This window comes from Pipistrellus hanaki, assembly GCF_964339955.1.
Source record: "Pipistrellus hanaki genome assembly, chromosome: 3".
Lineage (NCBI taxonomy): Eukaryota > Metazoa > Chordata > Mammalia > Chiroptera > Vespertilionidae > Pipistrellus > Pipistrellus hanaki.
The window spans coordinates 173,027,903-173,051,322 of record NC_140505.1 but is presented as its reverse complement, the minus strand read 5'-3'; the positions used below and the strand labels follow the sequence as shown (position 1 = coordinate 173,051,322).

The 23,420-nt window shown below is 38.0% G+C and overlaps 1 protein-coding gene across 1 annotated transcript in view; it reads right to left on the bottom strand.

Annotated features, from left to right (window-relative positions):
* The window catches only part of CFAP54 (cilia and flagella associated protein 54), a 239,556-nt gene that overhangs the window by 108,956 nt on the left and 107,180 nt on the right, over positions 1 to 23,420 (bottom strand). Inside the window, 11 exon segments of the mRNA XM_084878469.1 lie at positions 135 to 326; positions 1,651 to 1,803; positions 7,748 to 7,856; positions 11,225 to 11,360; positions 11,458 to 11,681; positions 15,592 to 15,819; positions 17,372 to 17,553; positions 19,815 to 19,957; positions 21,196 to 21,426; positions 22,475 to 22,572; positions 23,130 to 23,244. Of these exon segments, the coding sequence (XP_084734595.1) occupies positions 135 to 326; positions 1,651 to 1,803; positions 7,748 to 7,856; positions 11,225 to 11,360; positions 11,458 to 11,681; positions 15,592 to 15,819; positions 17,372 to 17,553; positions 19,815 to 19,957; positions 21,196 to 21,426; positions 22,475 to 22,572; positions 23,130 to 23,244 (1,811 nt within the window).

Below are 23,420 nucleotides of genomic sequence, written 5' to 3'. Positions count from 1 at the left end.
TTCTCTCCCTCTCCTTTCCTCTCTGGGTCAATAAAAATATTTTTTAAAAATATATTATTTCAGCACCAAATGTAATCTCCAAATGTCATGCAGGAGGTCATATTGAAAATAAATACACAATGAGTAAATCTTACCAATAGTTTCGTAATATGAAGAAATTACGAGTCCGAGCTGTGAATAGGGAAGTTTGCTTTTCTCCACCGAACTGAAAACTCTGAAGTGTTCCTGAGAAAGGTCCGGGGGTGTGGGCATGTGCATCTCTTCCGTCCCCAGGCAAAACTGCACCTTTCCGGTAGCAAATTTGGCATTGTTTATTCCTTTGTCTCCTACTCATAAAGAGAATGAAAAAGAAATTTAAAATGGAAAAAAGAAGGGAAGTTGATGGTGAAGAAGAAGGTATAGAAATGGAAAGGGAGGAAAGAGGAACGATTTTGTATGTAGCTGAGACTTATTTGCCGGCTGGGAACTTAGTTTCCTTAAACTTACTATCTATGATCATTTTTAAGAGAACACATGTGTGTGGATGGGCTCTGTGCTCAAGCTACTTCGCAGTTTTACCAGAATGTAAATGTTGAGATAATGCTTTGCTTCTCATGGGGATTGGTGGAAGTTACACCACTGGGGTTTGCCCCCTTTTTAAGAGCTTCCAAGAGTAAGATGTGAGTTTGCCTCTGGGCAGCAACCTCTATGGTAAAAGAAACTCTTAGGTAGTTCTGCTTAGGTCCTGTATTCTCATACCTATGACCTCTTTTATGGAGTCAATCCATCTCATATTTGGTCTTCTCTTTTCCTTCTGTATTCTATTTCCCCAGCATAGTGTCTTTCCCAAAGAAGCCTATCTTCTCATGATGTGCTCAAAGTAGAACACTGTTTATTTTATTTGTTTATTTATTTTTGCCTCCAGCAATGTTTCAGGCTTAATTGACTTTAGGCCCTTCTTGTTCATCTTTTAGGCAGCCCAGGGTATCTATAGAGCTCTCCTTGAACACCATATTTCACATGAATATTTGACTCATCTTTCAGTATTTCAAGTGAACATTTTGGTACCAGTTAAGATTCAGAGTGAGTTGATATAAACCATTCTTAGAAATTTTATTTCCTTTTTTACATTTATTTTTAATAAATTTTAAAAATCACTGTCAATGTATGCCACAATTGAAAGAACTTTAAACATAATACGGAGAGTTCATTCAATGTAATGTGAGTCTGTGGACAGTACAACTAAAATCTGTAGATAGGTTTTTTCAGAGGGCAGCAACCATATATATATATATATATATATATATATATATATATATATATATATATATATATATGTGTGTGTGTGTGTGTGTGTGTGTGTGTGTGTGTGTACACACACACACACACATATATATATATATTAGATGTATAGTCAAAACACGAACAAATATTGATTTTGTATCCCCTTTACACAGGGAGTATGGTAGTTTCACAGGAAGCATAAAGTAGATGAGACAGTGCCTTGGTTAGAATAAAGAGAGAGATGATGTGGTCCACTAGGCAGGAAGAAAGTGCAAGGCAGCAATGAGTGGGCTTGGAAGTGGAGGGAGGAGGCACCTGTGGCAGGCAGATCTGCAGGTGGCATCCCCATCTAAGTAATGACTAAGGGATAAGAGCAATTATTTTTACCTTGTGTCTGTGCAAGAAATAGTGAAAGCAATTTTCTGCTGTGTCGGATTGATCTGTTGTGATATCTGGACTTTTCCAAAGTCTCTCTAAAACATCTCAACGTATCTGCCACGTCCACGGGCACAGAGAGGAGCCCTTTGGCGTAGCCGTATTCTGAAAGGAACAGGAAGAGTAACACTCATGATGAAATGCGGCAGCAAGTGAACTAGTAGCAAAAGACTAATTCAGATAATTTATTGGTCCCAAACTAAAGATGCTAAATTAAAAGCCTCCAGGTATGTAGCAGATATTTCAACATTAAGATAATTTTTTCTGTATGTTTCAAATTTTGTTGTTTTTTTTTAAAAAAAAAAAAAAAACTTAAAAATTTTTTATTTTTATAAAAAACAAAACAAAACCCACACATAAACTTTAGATCCTGTCAATTTTCCTTAGGAAGCCTACAAAAAAAGAAAGGAAACAAAATTGCCTGGAGATGGGCAATTGCTCTCTTCAGAAAAGGAAAGGACACTTTCTAATACAGGAACAGAGGCAAGGAAGATGGGGTCAAAATAGAATATGATACCAACAAACAGTCCTGATAAATAGAGTTGCTATAAGGTCTCTGGAGAGGAAGTGACCATCCAAAAATTAGGCTGCAAAAAATATGTACATGAAGCAGACACACACATACACACACACATACACAAAAACAACCAAACAAACAAAACCAACAACAACAACTAAAACAAGAAATATAGGCTTCAGACAAAGTAACAAAGAATTTGCTTCTTTAACAAGTTGAATCGTCGGAATACCCCCTGCAAAATCTGAGGTACTGCGAGAACTGCAACTTTTAGGGAATGCAGCTATAAGAGTTTACAGGTTGGCTGAAGAGATGAAACATCTGGCTATCATTTTCAATGACCACCAGGGAGCAGACACTCTGACCAGTAACTATGACACACACTGACCACCGAGGGACAGACGCTCAACACAGGAGCTGCTGTGCAGCAGTGAATTGGCAGCTGCAGTTCTTGAGTGGAACCAGACAGGAGGGAGCCCGATTCTGGGATGTGTCACCGGAGAACACTTTCTCGCAATCCGAGACCCTTGGGGGATGTCAGAGAGCCAGGACAAGGGACTCCACCGTGCACTGGGCCTCTAGTTCTAAATAATTTACCTCGATAGTCTCATCAAATTAAATACAACCGTAAGAGGTAGGATGAGGAAAGAAGACATAGAAAAGTCTAGTAGCTTCCCTCTGGTCACAGAACCAGCCGTGCAAAGAGAGATATGGCAGCAGCAGTAAGGGAGGTGGTTCGGTCACAGTAAGAAGCCATGGTGAGTCCTCTTGAACAAAGAAGGGTTTGCCAGGGGCCTGAAGCCCTCACTGAGTTAGTACTCTTCATCTTCTTTACTGGGGAGCTGAGCCAGGGTTTTGAGGAAGACCCTAACAGGAAGAAAGTGATGTTTTAGGAAGAGTCAGCTGACAGTTGTATGGATAGCAGACTTTAATAGAAGAAGGTTGGTGGCTGAGTGACAGCATTGTGTGATTTGAACTTGACAAAGGTAGCAGCAATGTGAACAAGGGAGGGACACAGGGAACTTTCCATTGTTGAAGCAACAGGAAGAGTAGTTAAACTGGCTATGTGGGGGAAAAGAAAAAGAGTGGGAATTACCTATTCCCTCTCTTTTCAGGGCCAATGATCTTGCTTCTTACCTCACTTGAAAAAACATGAAACAATCTAATGGGATTTCCCACAAGCCCCCATCAGTATATCCACCCATGCCTATCTACATCTCAACAGCATCCCTCTAGCAGTTCTCCTTTCCCCAAATCATTAATTTTCCCTCTGCTGAATATTTCCCATAGTACATTTTGCTGTTTTATTTTTTCTCTGATTCAAAAAGAAAATTTAAAAATGTTATGTTTACTGCAGCATTATTTACAATAGACAAGACAGGGAAACAACTCAGATGTCCATCAACAAATGGATGGAGAAGGAAAATGTGGTGTATACATACAATGAAATAAGAAGGAAGGAAATCCTGCCATTTGTGACCACATGGATGGACCTTGAAGGTTTTATGGGAAGTGAAATAAGTCAGACAAAGAAAGGCAAATGCTGTATGACTTCACATGTGGAATCTATATAAACCAAACACATAGATAGGTAGAATAGACTGGTGATTGTCAGGGGTGGGTGGGGATGGGCAAAATAGGTGAAGATGGTCAAAAGGTAAGATTTCCAGTTATAAATTCTGGGGCCGGGTGACTATATTTGAACTTATAAAAAGTAAATAATTTAAAAAGTAACAAAAAAACAAAAAACCTTTCTTTTGACTCTACTAGTACTTTCCCCTCAAAGTACCATTCTATTTCTCTACACCATACCATTTTTTTTTACAACAAAACACATTAAAAAGTTCTGTATTCATTGTTTCCCATTCACTCTGGAACTCTCTTTAATCAGACCTCCCCATCCCCATCACTCTACCCCAAAGCTCTTCCATGTGGCTAACTGTAATGTTCAATTTTTAGACTTTACCTCACCTCTGACCCTTTAATCTTACTACTCTCCTCCCACCCTCTCACACCAGGCATGCTGATAAGTGCTCTGCTGAGCTTCCAGGCCTGACCCTCATTTGTGCCCTTTCAGGTTGGACTCTCCGCTAACCTTATAGCACCCAAGAAAAAGTATGCTAGATTTCAGTGGTCATAAGAAGATACTTTCTCCTGACTAATTGTGATAATATGGTAATTTTTAGATTATCCTGCATATTATAGGTTTCACATTGAGTTGTGACCATGAAAATCTTGGCATCCAGCTTAGAGCTCTTTATGACTCTTGGACCTCTTGGAGCAGTATCTTGGTCCACACTTTCAGGCTTATTTATAAAGTTTTAGGCTGGTGAATATTTTCCAGTGAAACTCAGATCATTATCATGTTTATAAGCTCGGTGGGCCTTATGTGTGTCACCATGACATGTGTGCAAGCTGGCATTCCGTCCTGTCCCTGCCACATGCTCCCTCAAGTCCCCTCTCCCCTAAACGTGCACGTCCTGCATGATCCTGACAAGATATACTCCCACTCCTCCCACCGCCACCCTTCTGCACACCACCCAGAAGATTATAAATTTCTGCTCTGTTTTTCTTGCAAGAATTTATGAACCTTGATTTTTTTTCTGTTTCTCCTTAGAGAGTGAGATCAGGGAAAGGAGCCAGCAGAGGAACAGGAGGAAGCTGGAAGCACTCACATATTAATATTTTGAGACAGTCAGTTACTTTCTCTAGGCCTTTGTTTCAAACATCTGTCAAAAAGTGGGATGAAAAAAAGTGGGGTGAATATTATTTACCTCTGGAGATTACCTGTGTGTGAAGTGTCAGCATGGTGCTTGCCATGGAGTAAGTACTTGATAGATGGAGGCTTACATTATGACTGTGAGTCAAGTGTTTTTAAAACATATATGAACACTTACCAGTACCAGGCACCAGGCTATGCACTGGGGGGGATGAACAAAGCAGATCCCATCCCTGCTCTTACAGAGATTACATTCCACAACAGAAATCACAAAAGCATGCCAGGAGGACAGGAAGAAGGGGAGGTGACTGCCATGGCTAAAATAGGGGTCAGAATAAAATTATCCTCCTGCTACTTTCTCAAATATATTTTTTATTTTCTAAACTCTATTGTGCCATTTGATTTTCCTTTTTTGAAGCCCTACTGTACCTTTTCCTTATGGTCTAATTAGGGTTCTACTCGGTGTTTTGTGGCTGCCTACATGAGATTTAAAAGAAAAAAGACAATAAGGAAATATGAGCTTCAGAGGCCTTATCCTGACATCAGTCTCAAGGAGGTTCCTGTATGAAAAATCCCATGGATAATTCAAGAAGCTATTTCAAAGCCACAGCAGTTTGAAATAGGTGAGAACAAGAAGATAAGGAGGAGTGGGAGGAGAAAGAAGGGAAGAAAAATGAAGAGAATCATTGTCTCACAGTATAACAGTGTAGACATTAAAACTTAAATGCCAATCACTCCTGGCATATGGGTCCACAAAGGAAAACTCCCAGGGAGTACATGAAATTTGTGCTGCTTTCTACACATTTGGTCACATCAGTTCAAATGTCCAGAGGCAGTAATAAAACACACCTGCCAAAGGACTGAAAATTCCAACATACCTGAAGACTGAACAACCCTATCAGAAAACGTAACTATCAATAAGGTCAAGACTCAAGAATGAGGCTCCAGACAGAATGCAAACACAGCTTCAATAAAATACATAGCCACAAAGTCCTCTCGCCTATGAAGCTAACAAGCAGGCAAGTTACTCATCCATACAAATAGTAATCTATAAAGCAGGGTATTCTCACTTCTCCAAATCCTACAGAGACCTTCCCAAATTACATATGCATTATTAAATAGAGGGAGAATGGAATGCTTTTAAATAATGAGAGCACCAAATGTTTCCAGGCACTGGAGCATTACAACATCTGTTGTGGAGAAAGAAATGTATCAAACATTAGTAACAAACACTATTATGCCAAACGAAAATATATGATGTTCTAAAGAAGCAATGTGGTGTGGAAAACATCAAGAATATGCTTGGTCTTTTAAAAGAATTGCAAACAAGTCATGGTGACATATACAGTATAAGACCCATCGTGATTCTAAACATGTTAATGATCCGAGTTGAATACAATGAAAAAAATGTTAGCATCCTAAATATTTGCCAAATAAGCCCAAAAGTGTGGGCCAAAATACTGCTCCAAGAGGTCTGATGGTCTTAAAGAGTGATAATCTGAATGCCAAGATCTTCATGATAATGACTCAGTGTGAAACCTATAATTAATATGCAGGATAATCTAAAAGTTACCATACTATCATAATTAGCCAGAAGAAAGTAATTGTCTTCCCAGGACCACTGATATCTAGCATATATTTTCTTGGGTGCTATAAGGTTAGAGGAGAGTCTAACCTAAAAGGGCACAAATGAGGATCAGTGCTCAGTGGGGTACTTAGGGGCTCCATAATCAGACCAGGGTTTGAATCACAGTTCCAGTATTTACTAGTAACATTTCATTCTCTCATCTGTAGTGTAAGCATAAAAATACCTACCCCTAAGTTTGCAAAAATTAAAGCACCTGATGGTTGCCAAATATGGTACCTGCCACTATAAATAATCTTTAGATTTTTATCCATTCAAATATTCCTGCTCTAACCATTACTCAAACTGGCTTATACTTCCACCACTGGTTAAGATTCAACCCAAAGGATCCCTGTGGCCTGATCCCACCTGCCTTCCTGCCTGTCCCACCACCTTGACTTTCCAAATGAGCTTTAACAACAGGCAGGCACAGTGCTTTTCTGACGTAATGCTCCAGTCACCAATAAGCACCTACTGGTCACATGGGTCTAGAATTTTACTAGGTATGTCTTTTCTATCCCTTCTATGGCAGTTATTATTTTGATAACCAGCATTTCCTTACATCTGCCAGTCCTTTTTCAGGATGTAGGGGATAATATAAATCACATTCTGAATTATGAATTACAAATTTTGGGATCTCCAGAGTTTTGACAGACAAGATCAAGAAAGGGAGAACACACCCAGGAAGTATCACACTCTTTGACTAGAAGTAGTCACATATCATTGACCTACATGAATCCCCCCACTGTTCATTGAATATGAGGGGATATTTGGATTTGTCCTGGACAAAAAAACCTAAATTTTGTGGTCACCAACCTCCTTCTACTGGACCCTCTACACTACTCTGCAGGCCTTTGATCTTCCCTTCTCCTATTTCCCTCAAGGGCCAGTCCACCCATTCACATTTGAAATCTCCTACCCTATCAGCCTTGGCTCTGCTTTCAAACCCCTGCTTCATTAAGAAAATCATCAGTACCCAGTGAGAATGCCTTCAACTTCTGTTCTTCCCACCTACCAACGTTTCCACATGTGAATCTCTTCTCTTCTCCTACCCTTCCCCCCCGGGGTGTTCCACCCTCCTGTCCAAGGCCAGTTCTCCTGCAAATATTTTAATTATGGAAGATCTGTTATGCAGAATGCAACAGCAAACCTTGCTTTAAAAGGGTTTCAAGATAAAACTGGTACTGACCTGCAACTGTGACCTTTGGGAGGTAATCTGAGTCGCTATCTGTTTCTGCCAGTTGACTGGGTGGAGGATTAATCTCAAGTTGCTTTCCAATAAAATTCCGACAGGTTATCTTAAAAAGGAAAAAGGAAAAAATATAACTTAGGTATTTATAGCCCAAAATTTGGCTGGCTTAAAATATTTTTCATATTTTTCATTTGTCAAAAATAAAAAAGAGAGACAAAAGAATGCTACAAATAAAAACTCGCAGAGACTTTTGGGGGGAAAAACAGCCACATAATTTTTCATATTTCTTTAGTACAGCACAGCTGGAAGAGCATTAGGCAAATTATGTAGAGCAATTAGAATATAATTTTCAGATAGTCTATAAATTTACAAGTCTGAATATATCTCCCATTATGTAAGTTGAGATGTAGTTAAAATATAGGCTGCTTTTCCAATGGCAGATTTTTCCACCTTACTCATAATTAACACAATTTGAACTTCCCTGGTAAAGTTTTTCAGAACTAACTTCCCCTGTAGTGTTTTAAAATTTTATTTTCTAATAGATACTTGAGTGCTAAAATTATAAAATATCTGAAAGCAAAACATTTTTAAACAGAAGGAAATTATTTTGAAAGGTCCAAGATCTTCTTATCCCTGTTGCTCCATTCCCATTCCTTGAGCTAACCTATTGCTCCAAATACAGCCCCTCCTTGTCTCCTAGTCTGATTAGATGCTGCTGCTTGATTGTCCCCTGTAGGTACTTCTACTATGAGATTCAAATACAGCCTAACAAAATGAAAATTCCTTCCCACAGCCTAGGCCTTTCCACTTCTCCAGCTTCATTAAACAAAACGTTATTGAACACTTATCACGTGACGAGCTCAAGGACTATAGAGCAGAGAACAAAGCAAACAAAAATTCCTGTTCTTATGAAACATATTTTAGTGGAAGAGATATAATAAATAAAATAGAGAAGTACATTATAGAGAATACTAAAAAGCTACAAATACTATAGAGAGAAGTAAAGCAAACAAGCACAAAAATAGCATAGTGAAGAAAGTACTCACATAGAATATGGCATTTAACAAAAAGGCAAGGTAAAAGTCAATATGGATATTGGGGAGAGGAGGATTCTAAGCAGGGGAACAGCAAAGGCAAAGACCCTGAGGTAGAACTGTCTTAAAGAACAGGGCAACCTGAGGAGGAGTAATAGGAGAGGAGTTACTGGGGGATACACGGGGATAAGTTATGTAGGGCATTAAGGTCATGACAGGATGTTCACTTTAACTCTGAAGCAGATGGAAAGCTGCTTTGGGGTTTAAAATTGGGGGATGACATGGTTGACTTAGGTTTTTAAAGGTTGTTCCATCTACTGCATTGAGAATAGATTATGAGCTGGAGGCAGAGTTTCAGGGAGGTTGGAAGCAAAACCACTAATTAGGAAGTCATTGCACTGATCAAAGCAAATATAACATAGCTTGGATCAGAGCAGGGGTTGTGGAAGTAGCAAGATGTGGTAAGGTTCTGAATACATTTTGAAGGTAGGGGATTTGAAAACCAATTTGAAGTGCAATGTGAAAGCAAGAGAAGGTGTCCCCTGGGTGTCTGGACTGAGCAGCTAGAAGAGTGGTGTTGTTAGTGGTTGAGGGTCAACCTATGAACCAGGAGGTCACAGTTCGATTCCTGGTCAGGGCACATGCCCAGGTTGTGGGCTCTATCCTCAGTTGGGGGTGTGCAGAAGATAGCCAATCAATAATTCTCTCTCATCATTGATGTTTATAGCTCTTGCTCTTTTTCCTTCCTCCCTGAAATCAATTAAAATATATTTTGAAAATTTTAAAAAATGTTGATGACTTAGCAGAACAGGTTTGTTTGAGATGAGCTAAATTTGAGAAGTATATTAAATAATAAGAGATAATGTTGATTGGGCAGTATGGTATTTTAATGAGTCCATTTGGCTAGGCTAACCTATGAAGGTTAATGAAGGGAAGAATCCATTTTTTAGAATACATAAACCCCAACCCAGTTATTCAATCAAACTGTAATCTAGGTGCTACTATGAAAGAATTTGGCAGATACTAATTAAAGTTCCTAATAAATTGACTTTCATTAGGGAGATTATCCTAGGTGGGCCTGACCCAATCAGGTAAGTCCTTGACAGTGCAGGTGGTTTCCAGATTCCAAATTCCAAACAGCCTCCAGATCTAAAACTGTCCTGGCCCCTGTGGATTCTCCCTGAGTGACTTCTTATGGACAAACAGCTTCTGGCCCTACCTGTAGGGTCCTTTCCTGCTCTTGATCCTAACTTCCTACTCTACAGATTTTGGACTTGCTTAATATAAACCAAATCCTTATAATAAATCTAGAGAGATAGATGACAGATAGATAGATAGATAGATAGATGATTGATAGATAGATAGATAGATAGATAGATAGATAGATAGATAGATCAGTCTTACTAGTTATGCTTCTCTTACTGAACCCTGACTGGTGCAGGCAATTAGATATGTCAATACAGAATTCAGGAGAAAGGTCTAGAATTGAGATGTAATTTTGATAGTCATCATCATAAAGATGATACTCAGACCCAAGACTGAATTAACTCACCAAGTCAGAGAATGTGCACAGAGAAGACAGGGGACCAAGAACAGAGTCTTGGGACATACTTAACTTTAAGATATTGGGGAGAAGGTGAGTAAGCAACAAACAAGACAGAAGAGGAGCCCCTATCTCTCATCTCCAACACTGCAGCCTGGGGCCTTCTTTCTGTCCCATCTCAGGATTTCTGCCCTTCTTCCTTTTGGACTAGAATGCTCTTTCTCACTGGATGGCTGGTGCCGTCCCATCAAAGGTTACCTGCTCCAAGAGGCCTTGCTGATCACGCTTGCTAAAGTCTCTACCTCCAACCACAGCCTATCTCTATTCTATTGACCAAGTTTGTTTCTTCAGAGAACTTCCACTGATTATAAATCTTTTTCATATATCAGTTTACATGTTTATTATCTGACCCTCTGTCCACCCCTCCAAAGTTAAGTCCCAAAAAGCAAGAATTCAGACTGGATTCTCTCTACATAGAATATACAAGAGAAAAAGATATACAAAGGCCATGGGGAACCTTTGTGAAAAGAAGCAACGGCGTCCTTGCAGGGCAGCTGCAACACACAGGCACACAGACAGGTATAGGGGCAGGCACTGGATGTCAGCCCACACAGATGCCAGGGGCCTGTGGGCAAGATTCGGACTATATGAATGCAATGGCTCTGATACTAGCTCTAGACACTGTCCTGACTGTTGCTAACGGATAAATCAGCGATGATAAGGACTTATTTTCGTTTACCCTGTTACTGAAAATTCTGGCATACAACTGACTTTCAATAATGTTTTTTATTTGAATGATAAATATGCCTACATGAAACTAGTAACATTTATTTGATTCCTGAAAAATGTGTACTAGTAAGAAATCACAACTGCATAAATAATAGAGTCAAAACGCACCTTCTCTTTATATTTGGTCTCATATCTTACACAAGGTTGTTGGATAATATCTGGGCCCTCAAACTTGGATATTCTCAGAAGGAGCTGGCGCTGTGCATACACCAGGAGTGGTGTCACTTGCTCTGTGTATCTCTCACTGGACAGGGTAAAAATAAATTTAAAAGCAAACATTAGTTAAAACTTTTTTTCGGGGTAGTCTGTCACTTTTAATTGCCTTTACAATCAGTACTTACTGTGAAATTATATTGAATTGAATGGCAAGTGATACTAGTGTTTCCCATTTTTCTACTTGATACAAAAGTTCCAGAGATTTTAATACAAAATCATGGATCCATTTCAAATCAACCATATTTACATTATCCAAAGGATGCTCAAAAGTAAGGCTAGAACCGCCATTATCATTTTTAATATTTCCATAGCAACTCGGAACACTGTATTCTCCTTTTTCTTCCATAATCTGCAAGAAGCACAAAAGTGTGATTTCAGATTTTATTACACATTTTTAAGTTGAATGTGACATATAAAATACAATATGAAAAAGACTGAATGAAAAAAAATTTAGAATATTTTTATTACGCAAATGAAACTTCATAATGCTACCTAATGTAACTTTTTTGATGTTGAAAATGTGTTGCTACATCTGTGCTGTTCTATAGAGCAGCCACCCAGCTCATGTGGGTACTGAGCTATTGAAGTGTGACTAGTACAATGAGAATTTCAATTTTATCTCATTTTCATTCATTTAACCTTAAACTTAAATAGCCCTGGCCGGTGTGGCTCAGTTGGTTGGAGTGTCATGCCATACACTGAAAGGTCACAGGGTCTGATTCCTGGTCAAAGCACAAACCCAGGTTTAGGATTCAACCCCCAGGTGGGGCAAGTGTAGGAGGCAACTGATGAGTGTTTCATTCTCACATCGATCTTCCTCTCTCTCTCTTCCTTCCCCTCTCTCTAAAGGAAACAATAATAATGTTAAATAGCCACATATGGCTAGTCATTACTATATTAGCAAAGACTAATGTCTATACTTCTTGTGCATAGTCACTATCTAAGTTAGGATACTGAACCTAATTTTTGAGGAAAAACAGGTTTTATTATATACAAATGATTAAGTTTCTCTAATACACTGGTTAATTTCATTAGTTTTTAGAATAATATATCCAATTCCCTGATGCAAAGGTCAAATCTATTGAGAAGAAAGTGTTCTAGAAGACCCTCTTTTAGCCGAAGTTAAAGATTACTGTGTGAGTATTGTGTTCCAAGCTTTGGGTGTCCAGAGTATACGTTGAATCTCTGTTATAAAGGTACATACACATTTATGACTAGTATTTTTTTCCTGGTTAATGGAGCCTCTTCCCACAATATTTCCCTTTTTATCTCTCAAGTGTTTCTTGATTTGAAGACTATTTTATCTAATATTAATATAGCCTCATCAGCTTTTTTATACCTCTTTCTACTGTTAAATATATTTTTAACAGATATATCTCTTTCTACTGTTTTATTTTTAATCCATCTTTTTCTTTATATTCAGATTCTTATCTTGAGGACAAGTCTAGGTGTCTTTCTTTTTAATTCAGTCAGATAATCTCTGTCTTTTAATTGGGATGTTCAATCCATGTATATTTAATACTAAAGGTCTGGTGCACGAAATTTGTGCATGGGTAGGGTACCTAGGCCTGGCTGCTGATCAGGGCTGATCAGGGCCTTCTGGCTGCCAGTGGGGGCCTTCTTTGGTTCCATGCTGCTCCCTGGTGGCCAGCATGTCATAGCAAGCTATAGAAATCCTGATCTCCCAGTCAAACTCCTGCAGGGACACTTTGCATATTAGCCATTTATGTATATGTAGATGGTTACTGACATAATTTGGTTAGATTTCTTATTTTTGTTTGCTTTCTATTTGTCCCATATGTTCCTTTTCCATTTTACAACTTTGGTTTTTAGCTATATTTCTTTTTTAGTAGTTCTCTAGAGGTTATTAAATGCATCCTTAACTTATTACATTCCACTTAGAGTTAATATTGTACCACTTTATAGCTATATAAAGTGTAAAAACTTAGGACAGTTTAATTTTATTTACCCTCCTAGTCTTTTATGCTATCGTTGCCATATATTTAACATCTGGAAATTACTCCATGACTCAATGTGATTATGTGTTAACTAATTTTCATTGTGTTTAGGATTTGGCATGTTTGAATTTTACCAATTTTACTTTCTTGCTTTAAAGCATAATGTGTAAAGTTTTAAATGTAAGTTCTACCAGATATAAAATATGTGATCAGTGCTTCGGCCCCACCAGCAGGCGAGGGGATCCCAAGGCAGGTGTTGGGAGTGGAGGCCATGGGGGCATAGGCTTCCAAGGAGACAGAACTGAATTCACATCATCCTGCTTGGCTCCGGAGGATGGCTGGTTATCCAGAGACAGGTAAGATTCCTCAGGGAAGGAACAACCTAAGACAGGCACAGTCACACAGGGGCCATCAGGAGAGAACTTGGGGGTCTACAGAGATGGGGCACAGACCCTCACACCCCTAACTTTTCAGGGGCCTGAACCCTCACCCCTTTTGAGGGAGGTCTCCTACCCCCATGGCTGCTTCACTTCCATGCCCAGCTCAAATCAGGACCCAGGTAACAGACAGAGACTTGGCCAATAGCAGCTGCCCTCCCACTGGAACAAGACTTGTTTGAGTTGTCTTGTACCCATGGTGTGGGGAAGTGGGTTTTGCTATCTAAATCCAGCCTAGCACCAGGAATGTTCAGGGCCTACTCAAGAAGGCAAATAATCCTGTCCACTAATATTTACAGGGTAAAATAAGATTGTTGTTAGAGTATTAAATTTGATAGTAAAATAGTAGGGTACTATTTTCAGACTAATTAAGTTGGCTAATTAAAATAATCAAATATTCTAGAGAAATTAATTGTACTGGACAAAAAGCTGTTCCTAAAGTGTTAACTAAAATTTTTTATTGGTAGTTCATGTCATGGTAAAATTGCATAACATGTAATGAACCTAAAGCAGTCATATTTTAGTGCAAAAAATAAAATTTAAAAGCTATCAAGACTACATTATAAAATTTTTAAAAGCCTCCTAATATTTAAATAAAAAATGGGGTAGTAGAAGAATATCATGTAAGGAAAAAATATTCTGCAAGTAATTACATCTAGAACATTTTTACTTTAGAAAATTAACTTTCATTTATAATGCTAACAGCAAGACACTCATGTAAAACATACATGGTCTCAAAACAATCCAAAGGAAAATCGTTTGGGCAAAAAATGAAAAAGGATCACAAGTCAAATTTATAGAAAAGATTCCTTTATTAGCTTTTGGTTGAGAATATGTTTGTATATTTTCAGAAAATAACTCCAAGACCATGTGGATTCCTGCAACAAAAAGGAATTGACAGGACTGCTCCAGCCATGAAGATAGAAGAGAAACAGTCCAGAGATGTAAGACTATACTAGCAGTCAGCAGCTGTGTGACACTGCAGATTGCCAAGAACCAAACCAGAGAGGGTCAGACCTGCATTACCACCATTGTCCACCATCCAGAACTGAAATATCATGGTTGACATGTGGACATAAGTAACTATTTGACATTGAAATTGGGACCCAAAAGAACTGTTAGCCCAGAAAGAAACTCAATACAGACTGATTAATTTGCCTCTCAGCATAACCATTATTGTTTGTCTCATTTTCAGCTCTTATAAGTGTACTTCTAGTATCACATGATCTCACTCATCGAGGGGAAATAATGAACAACATAAACTGATGAACAAAAACAGACCCAGAGACAGGGAAGCATTGATCAGACTGTCAAACCTCAGAGGAAAGATAAGGGAGGGTGGGGATAAGAGGGAGAAACCAACCAAAGGACTTGTATGCATGCATATAAGCCTAACCAGTTGTCATGGACAACAGGGGGTGGGTTTATGCATGGGGAGGGGTTTGGGATGGGAATGGGGGGATGAGGACAAATATATGATACCTTAAGTAATAAAAAAAATTTATAGGCTAAATTCAATTGAAATAAAAGGTTAAAAAAACTTTATGATCTCTTTTGGGATCTGTTTCTTTCTCTATCAAAAGATTGCTATGAGGATTAAATGCACTAGGGTTAGTTAATGTAGAAGCTGGGTCTTAATAGATGTTACTTTCTGTTCCCTTTAAAAAATTAAATTTTCAGGATAAGATATTTGTAATTAATAGCAATGCAAGATATATAGTGAACTAAATAATAATAGAAGCAAATGAAATATAGACCAACCAAGAACTAAAGAAAAATATTAATTTCTACTTAGCCCAAGCTGTATGGTACAAAAATATTTGTTAATTGAATACAATAAAAATAATTACCCAAACATTCTTACCTCAATAGAATTGGAATTTTGTAGTTCTATTAACATGTCAATAAGTAGGTCTGCTCCAAAATAGAATGGTAATACAGAGATGCAAAGGAAACCATCTTGACTAACAGGAAATATTTTACATAGGTCCACTGCTTGTTTAAGAAGGATCTGTAGCTCCCGAGCAAAGTTCCAAAGGGCCCGACAGCAGTTCTGAAGCAGAGTCCAATAGCCACCACGGTGAGCAAAAACCTAAGACCATAAAAAACAAACAAATAGACAAACAAAAATACCTAAGACCAACACAACATTCAGAAGACCCTAAAGTTCCAAATGTTACACATCTCTGAACAACTTTATCTTTCTGCAATATTGATGTCAATAATAAAAATAACACCATTTGTTATGTGCCCCTTATATGTGCTAGATACTGTGGTAAGGCCTTTGTATGCAGCATCTTAGCTCCTTCTGACAATAGTTCCTATGAAGTAAGTATGTACTAGTATGCTATTCAATTTACAGATAAGAAAATTGGATTATGGAGCTAAGATCATGAATCTACTAAGTGGTGAGCTGAAGTCTGCACTTTGGTGGTCTGATTGCAACACTCCCATTGTTCTAGGTGTTGGTAATGTGGCAGTGAGCAAGAAAACCAGATCTGCCTAAATTTATTAGGGGAGACCAAGTAGACAAATAAAAATGTAATTTCATGAATAATAAGTTATAAAGAAATGGACTAGGACCTCACAAGGGGGAGAGAACACATCCTTTTAGATAGGGTGGTCAGGAGAGAAGTTCTCTCTGAGGAGGTGAGTTCCTGAATGTTGAGTTGAACAAGTCATGTGAAGGTGATGATAGGGATGTTGAGTAGGGGATAACATTTGAGGCTAAGGTGACAGCAAGTTAAAAGCATGGAGGATGAACCAGAGGACTGAGAAACAAACAAGTTCTCTGGTTTCAGGGCTACAGAGGGGAGACTGGATTCAACAAAAGCAAGAGGAGCTGAGTTCTGAGAGGTGAGCAGGACCCACAACTTCTAGGTCCCGAAGCTGGTGGAAAGGAAAGCAGGATGCAGTGTCATGGTCAAGATGATGTGGGTTACTTGACATTTAAAAAAAGCCATTCTCTCCTCTCCACAAAGAATATGAGAATGTAAGTGTGTTTCTTTCTTGTATAAAAAGGGTACATTTCCTCTCACTTCTTAAGAGGATGAAAGTATCTTTCTCCTTACTAAGAGAAAAAGTAAATTAATTTATTTATAGCAATGATTCCAATTTCAGTTTCATAATATACCCTATAATATTTAAGAAGAAAAAGAGAACATTTGAAAAGAAACACAAGTGGCCTGTAGAACCAGAGGTCTGGGGCAAAGGCAGATCTTTCCTGTGGTCTAGAAAAATCTTCCCCTGCTAGAGGAAAGAAAGAGGTCTATGGTGCCCCAGGAAGGATCAAGTTTCCAGAGAGAAACCCGTGTCACCAGAGAAACCCATGTCCTAAGTGTGGCAAGAAAGCAGCAGAGGGGTGTGTGAATATCCATGAAGACTGTGTAAACAGGAACTAAGGCCACCTCTTCTCTAGGCAGATGGATGACTAATGGTGAAAGGAGCTCACCCCTCTCCCTGACAACTTGAGAATGTGTAAGACCTCATTACCATGGCAGGCAAACCTCAAAAATGACTGAAAGAGAACCCAACAAATTTAGTCTTAAAACTGAAACCAAAATTACACACAGTAAGCAAATAAATACATCTTACACACCCAAATTTATGGGTTCAGATTTATTAGCAAAAACAAAGGACCTTACCATTGCTCTCCTACAATATAAAAATATTTTCATAAAATGGTCCAATAGACTCAAAGTTGATGATCGATCCCTTTCTTTAGCAGTAAGAGCTCCTTGAATGTCAGGGTCAGTAGCTGTTTGTGTCTTAGAAACATTTTCATCACTCATTTGGGAATTGATAAATGTTGTAAACTCTATAGCATCTACAGTACAAAAATAAAGGATGTTTATATAGAAACATCTAACTTAAATAGAGAGTTAAGTTCCAGAAAACACAGTAGGTGATAAGCATCAAATGAGTAATTCAGATAAGAACTGCTATATAATTTTGGAGAAAGAACAGGATTATCATGAACACAATGAATCAGGGAAGGTTTCTAGAGAAGGAAGCATTTAGATTAGGTCTTAAAAGGTGGGCATGATTCGGCCATGAGGAAAAATTATGAAAAAGAATATTCCAGGCAGGGGCTATGGCCAACGTATGTCTTGTGTTGTTTTTGTAGAGAACATTGAGAGGATCGCACTGTTTTGTAATTTACCCCAAAACAGGCCATTCTCGGGACACATACACTAAAAGGTAAGTAGTATTCCCCAGGATTAGGCAGTACAGCAACCCAGGCCACTCATTCTCCTGTTGGTATGGTATAAAAACACAAAGGATTTCTCCTGCTGCAAACCTTTTCTTACCAGTAGAACTCTGCATCCTATATGATAAAGAAGTAATATGCAAATTGACCCACATGCTCTCGCACAAGATGGCCACCCCCATGTGGTCAAAGATAGCCACCAAAATATGGCCAGCAGGGAGAGAGTAATTGTGGGTGATCAGCACAACAGGGGAGGGCAGTTGGGGGCAACCAGGCCTGCAGGGGAGGGCAGTTAGGGGGAACTGGACTGGCAGGGGAGGGCAGTTAGGGGTGACCGGGCCAGCAGGAAAGAGCAATTAGGAGCAACAGGGCTGGCAGGGGAATTGTGGGTAATCAGGCCAGCAGGGGAGCAGTTAGGTGTCGATCAGGCTGACAGGGGAGTGGTTAGGGGGTTATCAGGCTGGAAGCCAGCAGTCCTGGATTGTGAGAGGGATGTCTAACTGCCGGTTTAGGCCCGATCAAAATTGGGCCTAAACTGGCAGTTGGACATCCCCCAAAGGGAGGGTGCAGGCTGGGCTGAGGGTCATCCCCACCCCCTCCCCCCAGTGCATGAATTTCATGCACTGGACCCCTAGCTAAATAAGAAGTCTCAATAGCAAAGTATTCTATTGCTAACTATTGCCGACTTCATGTAGATCTTAGATAGGGAGCTAGTTTTAACAAAAATCAAGAAACTATGTATAACAATCTACACATAAAACTCAAGATTCTTTCTAGGCTAGAAAATTTACTTTCAAATACTTCAATATTCATAGTATGACATACAGGTACTCGTTAAACTTAATCTACACTCTAGAAGAAACTAGAAAGCATGTCAAGTACCTAAAATATGAATCAACTCTCCTGAGGCACTGAGCCAGCATATAAAGTACCCTTTTCAGCAATAAGTTACATAGCACTTAAAATACCATTATTAGAAATATAGGTAAGGGACTTTTAACAGCATACAAAAAAACTTATAATTTTTTATTTGTGAATTGTGTGGTATTCAAGGTAGGTGATTGTTTAGAAATAATGTCATCAGTGCCGATGGAGAGCCCTGGTCACCTGCATCTCTCCACCTCTCAGAGCGGCCCCTGTCACCTGGCCTGATGACTATATTAGTTGTTTCTGCCATCAGAATAGTATTGCAATCATCTTGGAGTAAGCTCTCACTGAAGTTGCTAGCTGGAGATCACAAGTCAAGAATAGACTTCCCTTAAAATCGGTTGTTTAGAATAGCTATATGATTGTTTCATGTCTGCTTGCATCAGTATGTTTGGTGGAATTTATTCTCAAATTTACTTCCACTAAAATATAACCTCTTGACCACCGGGGGCTACCAACACTTCTAAAAGAACATTATATTTGCTAAATAGCCAAACTGTTTTAGGTCAGAACACAATATAGGTATTTCCAAATATATATATGATACTACTATAAAAATTGAAATTTTTAAAAATAAGAGTCTCCTACAAAATGTTACAACTCACCTAAATTCCTGGGTCATTGGGAAGTGGTGCATATAATTTTGTGTGTCTGCCCTGTGTGTATGTATGTGTGTGTGTGATTGGTGAATAAAAATTTAAAGGTAATTTGATAATATGTTTTTTTTAATATATTTTATTGATTTTTTTACAGAGAGGAAGAGAGAGGGGTAGAGAATTAGAAACATCAATGAGAGAGAAACACTGATCAGCTGCCTCCTGCACACCTCCTATTGGGGATGCAGGAGGTACATGTCCTTGACTGGAATCATACCTGGGATCTTTCAGTCCGCAGGCCAAAGCTCTATCCACTCAGTCAAACCTGTTAGGGCGATAATATGTTTATTTTACCTGATGGTAAATTCATCCTTCTTTTTTTAGCTGAATGAAGGAAGTCAAGCATCACTTTATAGTTTTCTAGAGTCAATTTTCCTGTTGGTAATACTGTTCCTGAATTATATAATGAGAATATGCTAGGATCACATGACCGGAAACTGCAAGAGAGGGAAAAATCTTATTAAAAAACATTGTAAGTAAAATTGAATTAAATATGTCAAATAAAACCTACTTCAATGTTTTAAATATTTGTGAGTTAGTGCTCTGAATGTTGCTGCCAGAGAAATTCCTTATAGCCCTGCTCAAAAACTCTTAATAATCCCCCACTGTATATAAATTAAACTACAGACTTAATAGATGGTTACGACTCTCCATGACCTGGAACTAACCTACTTTGCAAATTATCTTATACCACTCCTCTATCATATACCCTGGATTTTGGGTTGACCACTTGGGGTTCTTATCTGATGTTTTTCCTACCTGGGCACTAACTCATGTTTCCCATCCACCAGGAAAGCCTATTTCTATATCTGTACATTTCTAAATCTTGTCGAGCTATCAAAAGACAGGCCAAGTGGCCCTTCCACATTTGATCTTTCCTGTTAGTCTCAGCCAGAGTAAAGTGACCCTCCTGGGAACAAAGAAGACTTTATGAGTATTTTGTCTGCTACCATTATCTAGAATTATCCATGAACATTTGTGATCTATCCTCCCAGATTCTAACTTATATATCCTGTTCATGCTTACATGCCCACTGCACCTATCTCAGGATCTTGTGTCTAATAGATGCTCAAAAAATCTTTCCAAATGACTCTACATCATCTTTTTAATGGTTGCATAGTATTCTGTTAATGTATTTATCTTCTATTTTTATCTCCTATAACACTTCAGCCAAAGACATTTATTAAGAGCTCAAAACTGTCTTTTGAATTAATAAGAGAAACTCTATATGAGAATATATTATCTGTGTTTATAGAAGCTTACAATATATATTTGTGGAGGCTTAAAATATCTCTAAATGAAATAGAGATTTGCCTGATTCCCACTAATATCTACAGTTATTATGCAATTAATATTAAATTCACTTAGAATTATATTTTCTCCTTTTACTGAAAGCTTTATTGAGTAAACATAGTCAAGATATATGCAAATTAGTACTTCCTAAGCACTTATATCTAACACCTGTTTGTGAAAGATTCTAAGATAAGAAATATATCAATGAACAAAAAAATTAAATATATCAATTGCCAAGTAAGACAGAATAATAATTTTTAAAAAAGATAGAAACACACTGTAAACCTCCTTAAGTTATTATCAACATTGAAGCCCTGGACACACAAATACAATCCATGTTCGTGAAACTTAAAAAGTATTAGTTATTGATAATATACTATACCTGACCATTGTATGTGAAACACCAAATTTCATCTTCATACGTTCCCCTAGCTTTATTAAAAGCAGGTTGAAGTGTGCATTTGCCAGATACAAGTTCATCTGAGCCTTCCAGGGTATCTCTTCAAGATATATTTGACGGAACCTCTTCCTTTTAATATAATTAAATATTAGAGGATTCAAGTTTTCTACCAGGATTCGATGTGCTATTTTTCTAACATCCACTCTCTTATTTCTGCCAAGGGACAAAGAAATTTTGAAATTATACAAACTTTCAGATATCTGAAGAGAAATGATTCCAATTTGTACATAATCAAGAAGTCACTTGGCTGCCCTTATGCAAATATAACAGGCTTATTTATCATTTACTTAGAACTAAAAATGTAAAATAGGACAATAAAGAAGCACAAGAATGAGCACAAGGGACAAAGTCACTACATATTGTCTTCAACTCTCTCTGATGTCTATGTCCTAAGCTCAAACCAAACAGAGCTTTTCTTTTCTATAACTAAAAGGCCACTGAGATTAGACAAATAAATTGTAACATAATTATTTGCATTCATCAACTAACTTTAATATTAAACAAGAAATTCATTTCTCTGTGTGGTTCCTTGAAAAAAAAAATAAAGCAAACAATTTTCTAACTTTAGCTAGCTTAGAAGGAAATAAAACATCAGTCATAATCCTATCAAATAAAAGGGTAATATGCAAATTAACCATCACTCCATCACAAAGATGGCAATGCCTATAGCCACAAGGTGGCAGCGCTCAGTCCTCTCAGCCTCACCAGAGGCCCCCATATTAGGGGGCTGCTGCTGAGAGTGGACAGCGTGAGCAGCCTTCATCACCACGGTGACAGTGGCAAGGAGCAGCTGGGGTGGGATGCTTGCTTCATCACCATGGCAATGTCCAGGCCACAGAGGGCCTTTAGGGGACAGGGGGGCTGGCATGCAGCCTCTGTGGCCGAAGCACCCCGGAGAGAGTGCAGTGGGCCCACCTCACACAGAAATGGCGGGCAGCCTACTGTGCACAATATCGCACAATGGGCTACCAGTGATAAAGTAAGTTCATAAAACCATATTCAATATGCTCTGGAAAAAAACTAATATTTCAAAAATTTTCTAGTCAGTACATATTTTAAGTATAAAATACATTTGTTTAATATTATTCCGATCAAAATATCAAAGAACTTTAGCTCTCTAGTTAAGCGGTATACCTCTAAAGCCCCAAATAATGGGTTTCAAGTAAATGTTTACTGAATAAATTAAATAATAAATGAATACCTTTCTTGTGCTGACAATTCAGCAACCCATGGATTTCTGGATAAAAAGTCTCTTAGAGTTCCCCTAATTTTCTTTTTTCTTTTTGGTATTTCTGTAGTCTTAATACAGGAAAAAACAAAAATGTTACAAACAAAAATTAAGTTCTGAATACAATATTATAATATACTCTAATGTCTATCTATTGAGATTAAAATACAGTGATTTCTTTACACATCTCACTTAAAATTATTATCAAAAGTAACAAAAATATCCCTGTAGACAAGAAAAAAATATGAGTATAAAAATATCCAAATGAGCCCTGGTCGGTATGGCTCAGCTGGTTGGAGTGTCGTCTTTATACCAGAAGGTGGCGGATTCAATTTCTGGTCTGGGCACATACCGAGGGTGCAGGTTCAATCTTCAGTGGGGGCACATGGAAGGGGCAACCAATTGATGTTCCTCTCTCACATCAATGTTTTCTGTCTCTCTCTCTCAAATAAATTTAAAAAATTAAAAAAATATATTCATTTGAAAACTTAAGAATTGTATAGTTATAAAATTATGCTTGTATTTCCTTCTGTTTCATGTTATAATAAATTATAATGCTGCCGATCATCTGTAGATACATGTATCTCTTCATTTCATTTGCTCAAAATTCAAAACTTATGAAACTTACTTTCGAAATCTCCATTATAGCAGCTTTATACTTCTTTGCAAATTTATCTAATTTCTGACCCAAAATATTGTCCTTATATTTCATTTTTTTCATTCCAACTAGGGACTCATGTCTCCTAATACAAAAAAAAGGAAAAGTTTGTTAAATGAATCTGCAAGAATTTGTAAAATTACCCCAAAGTAATAAATCTTTAATGAGTGTTGTCACTAAAATTATGCAAGAAGAATTTTTAAAATTGTTTGTGTCCTATGCGTAGACTGTAATATTCCTGGTTATCAAGGAATAGTTGGC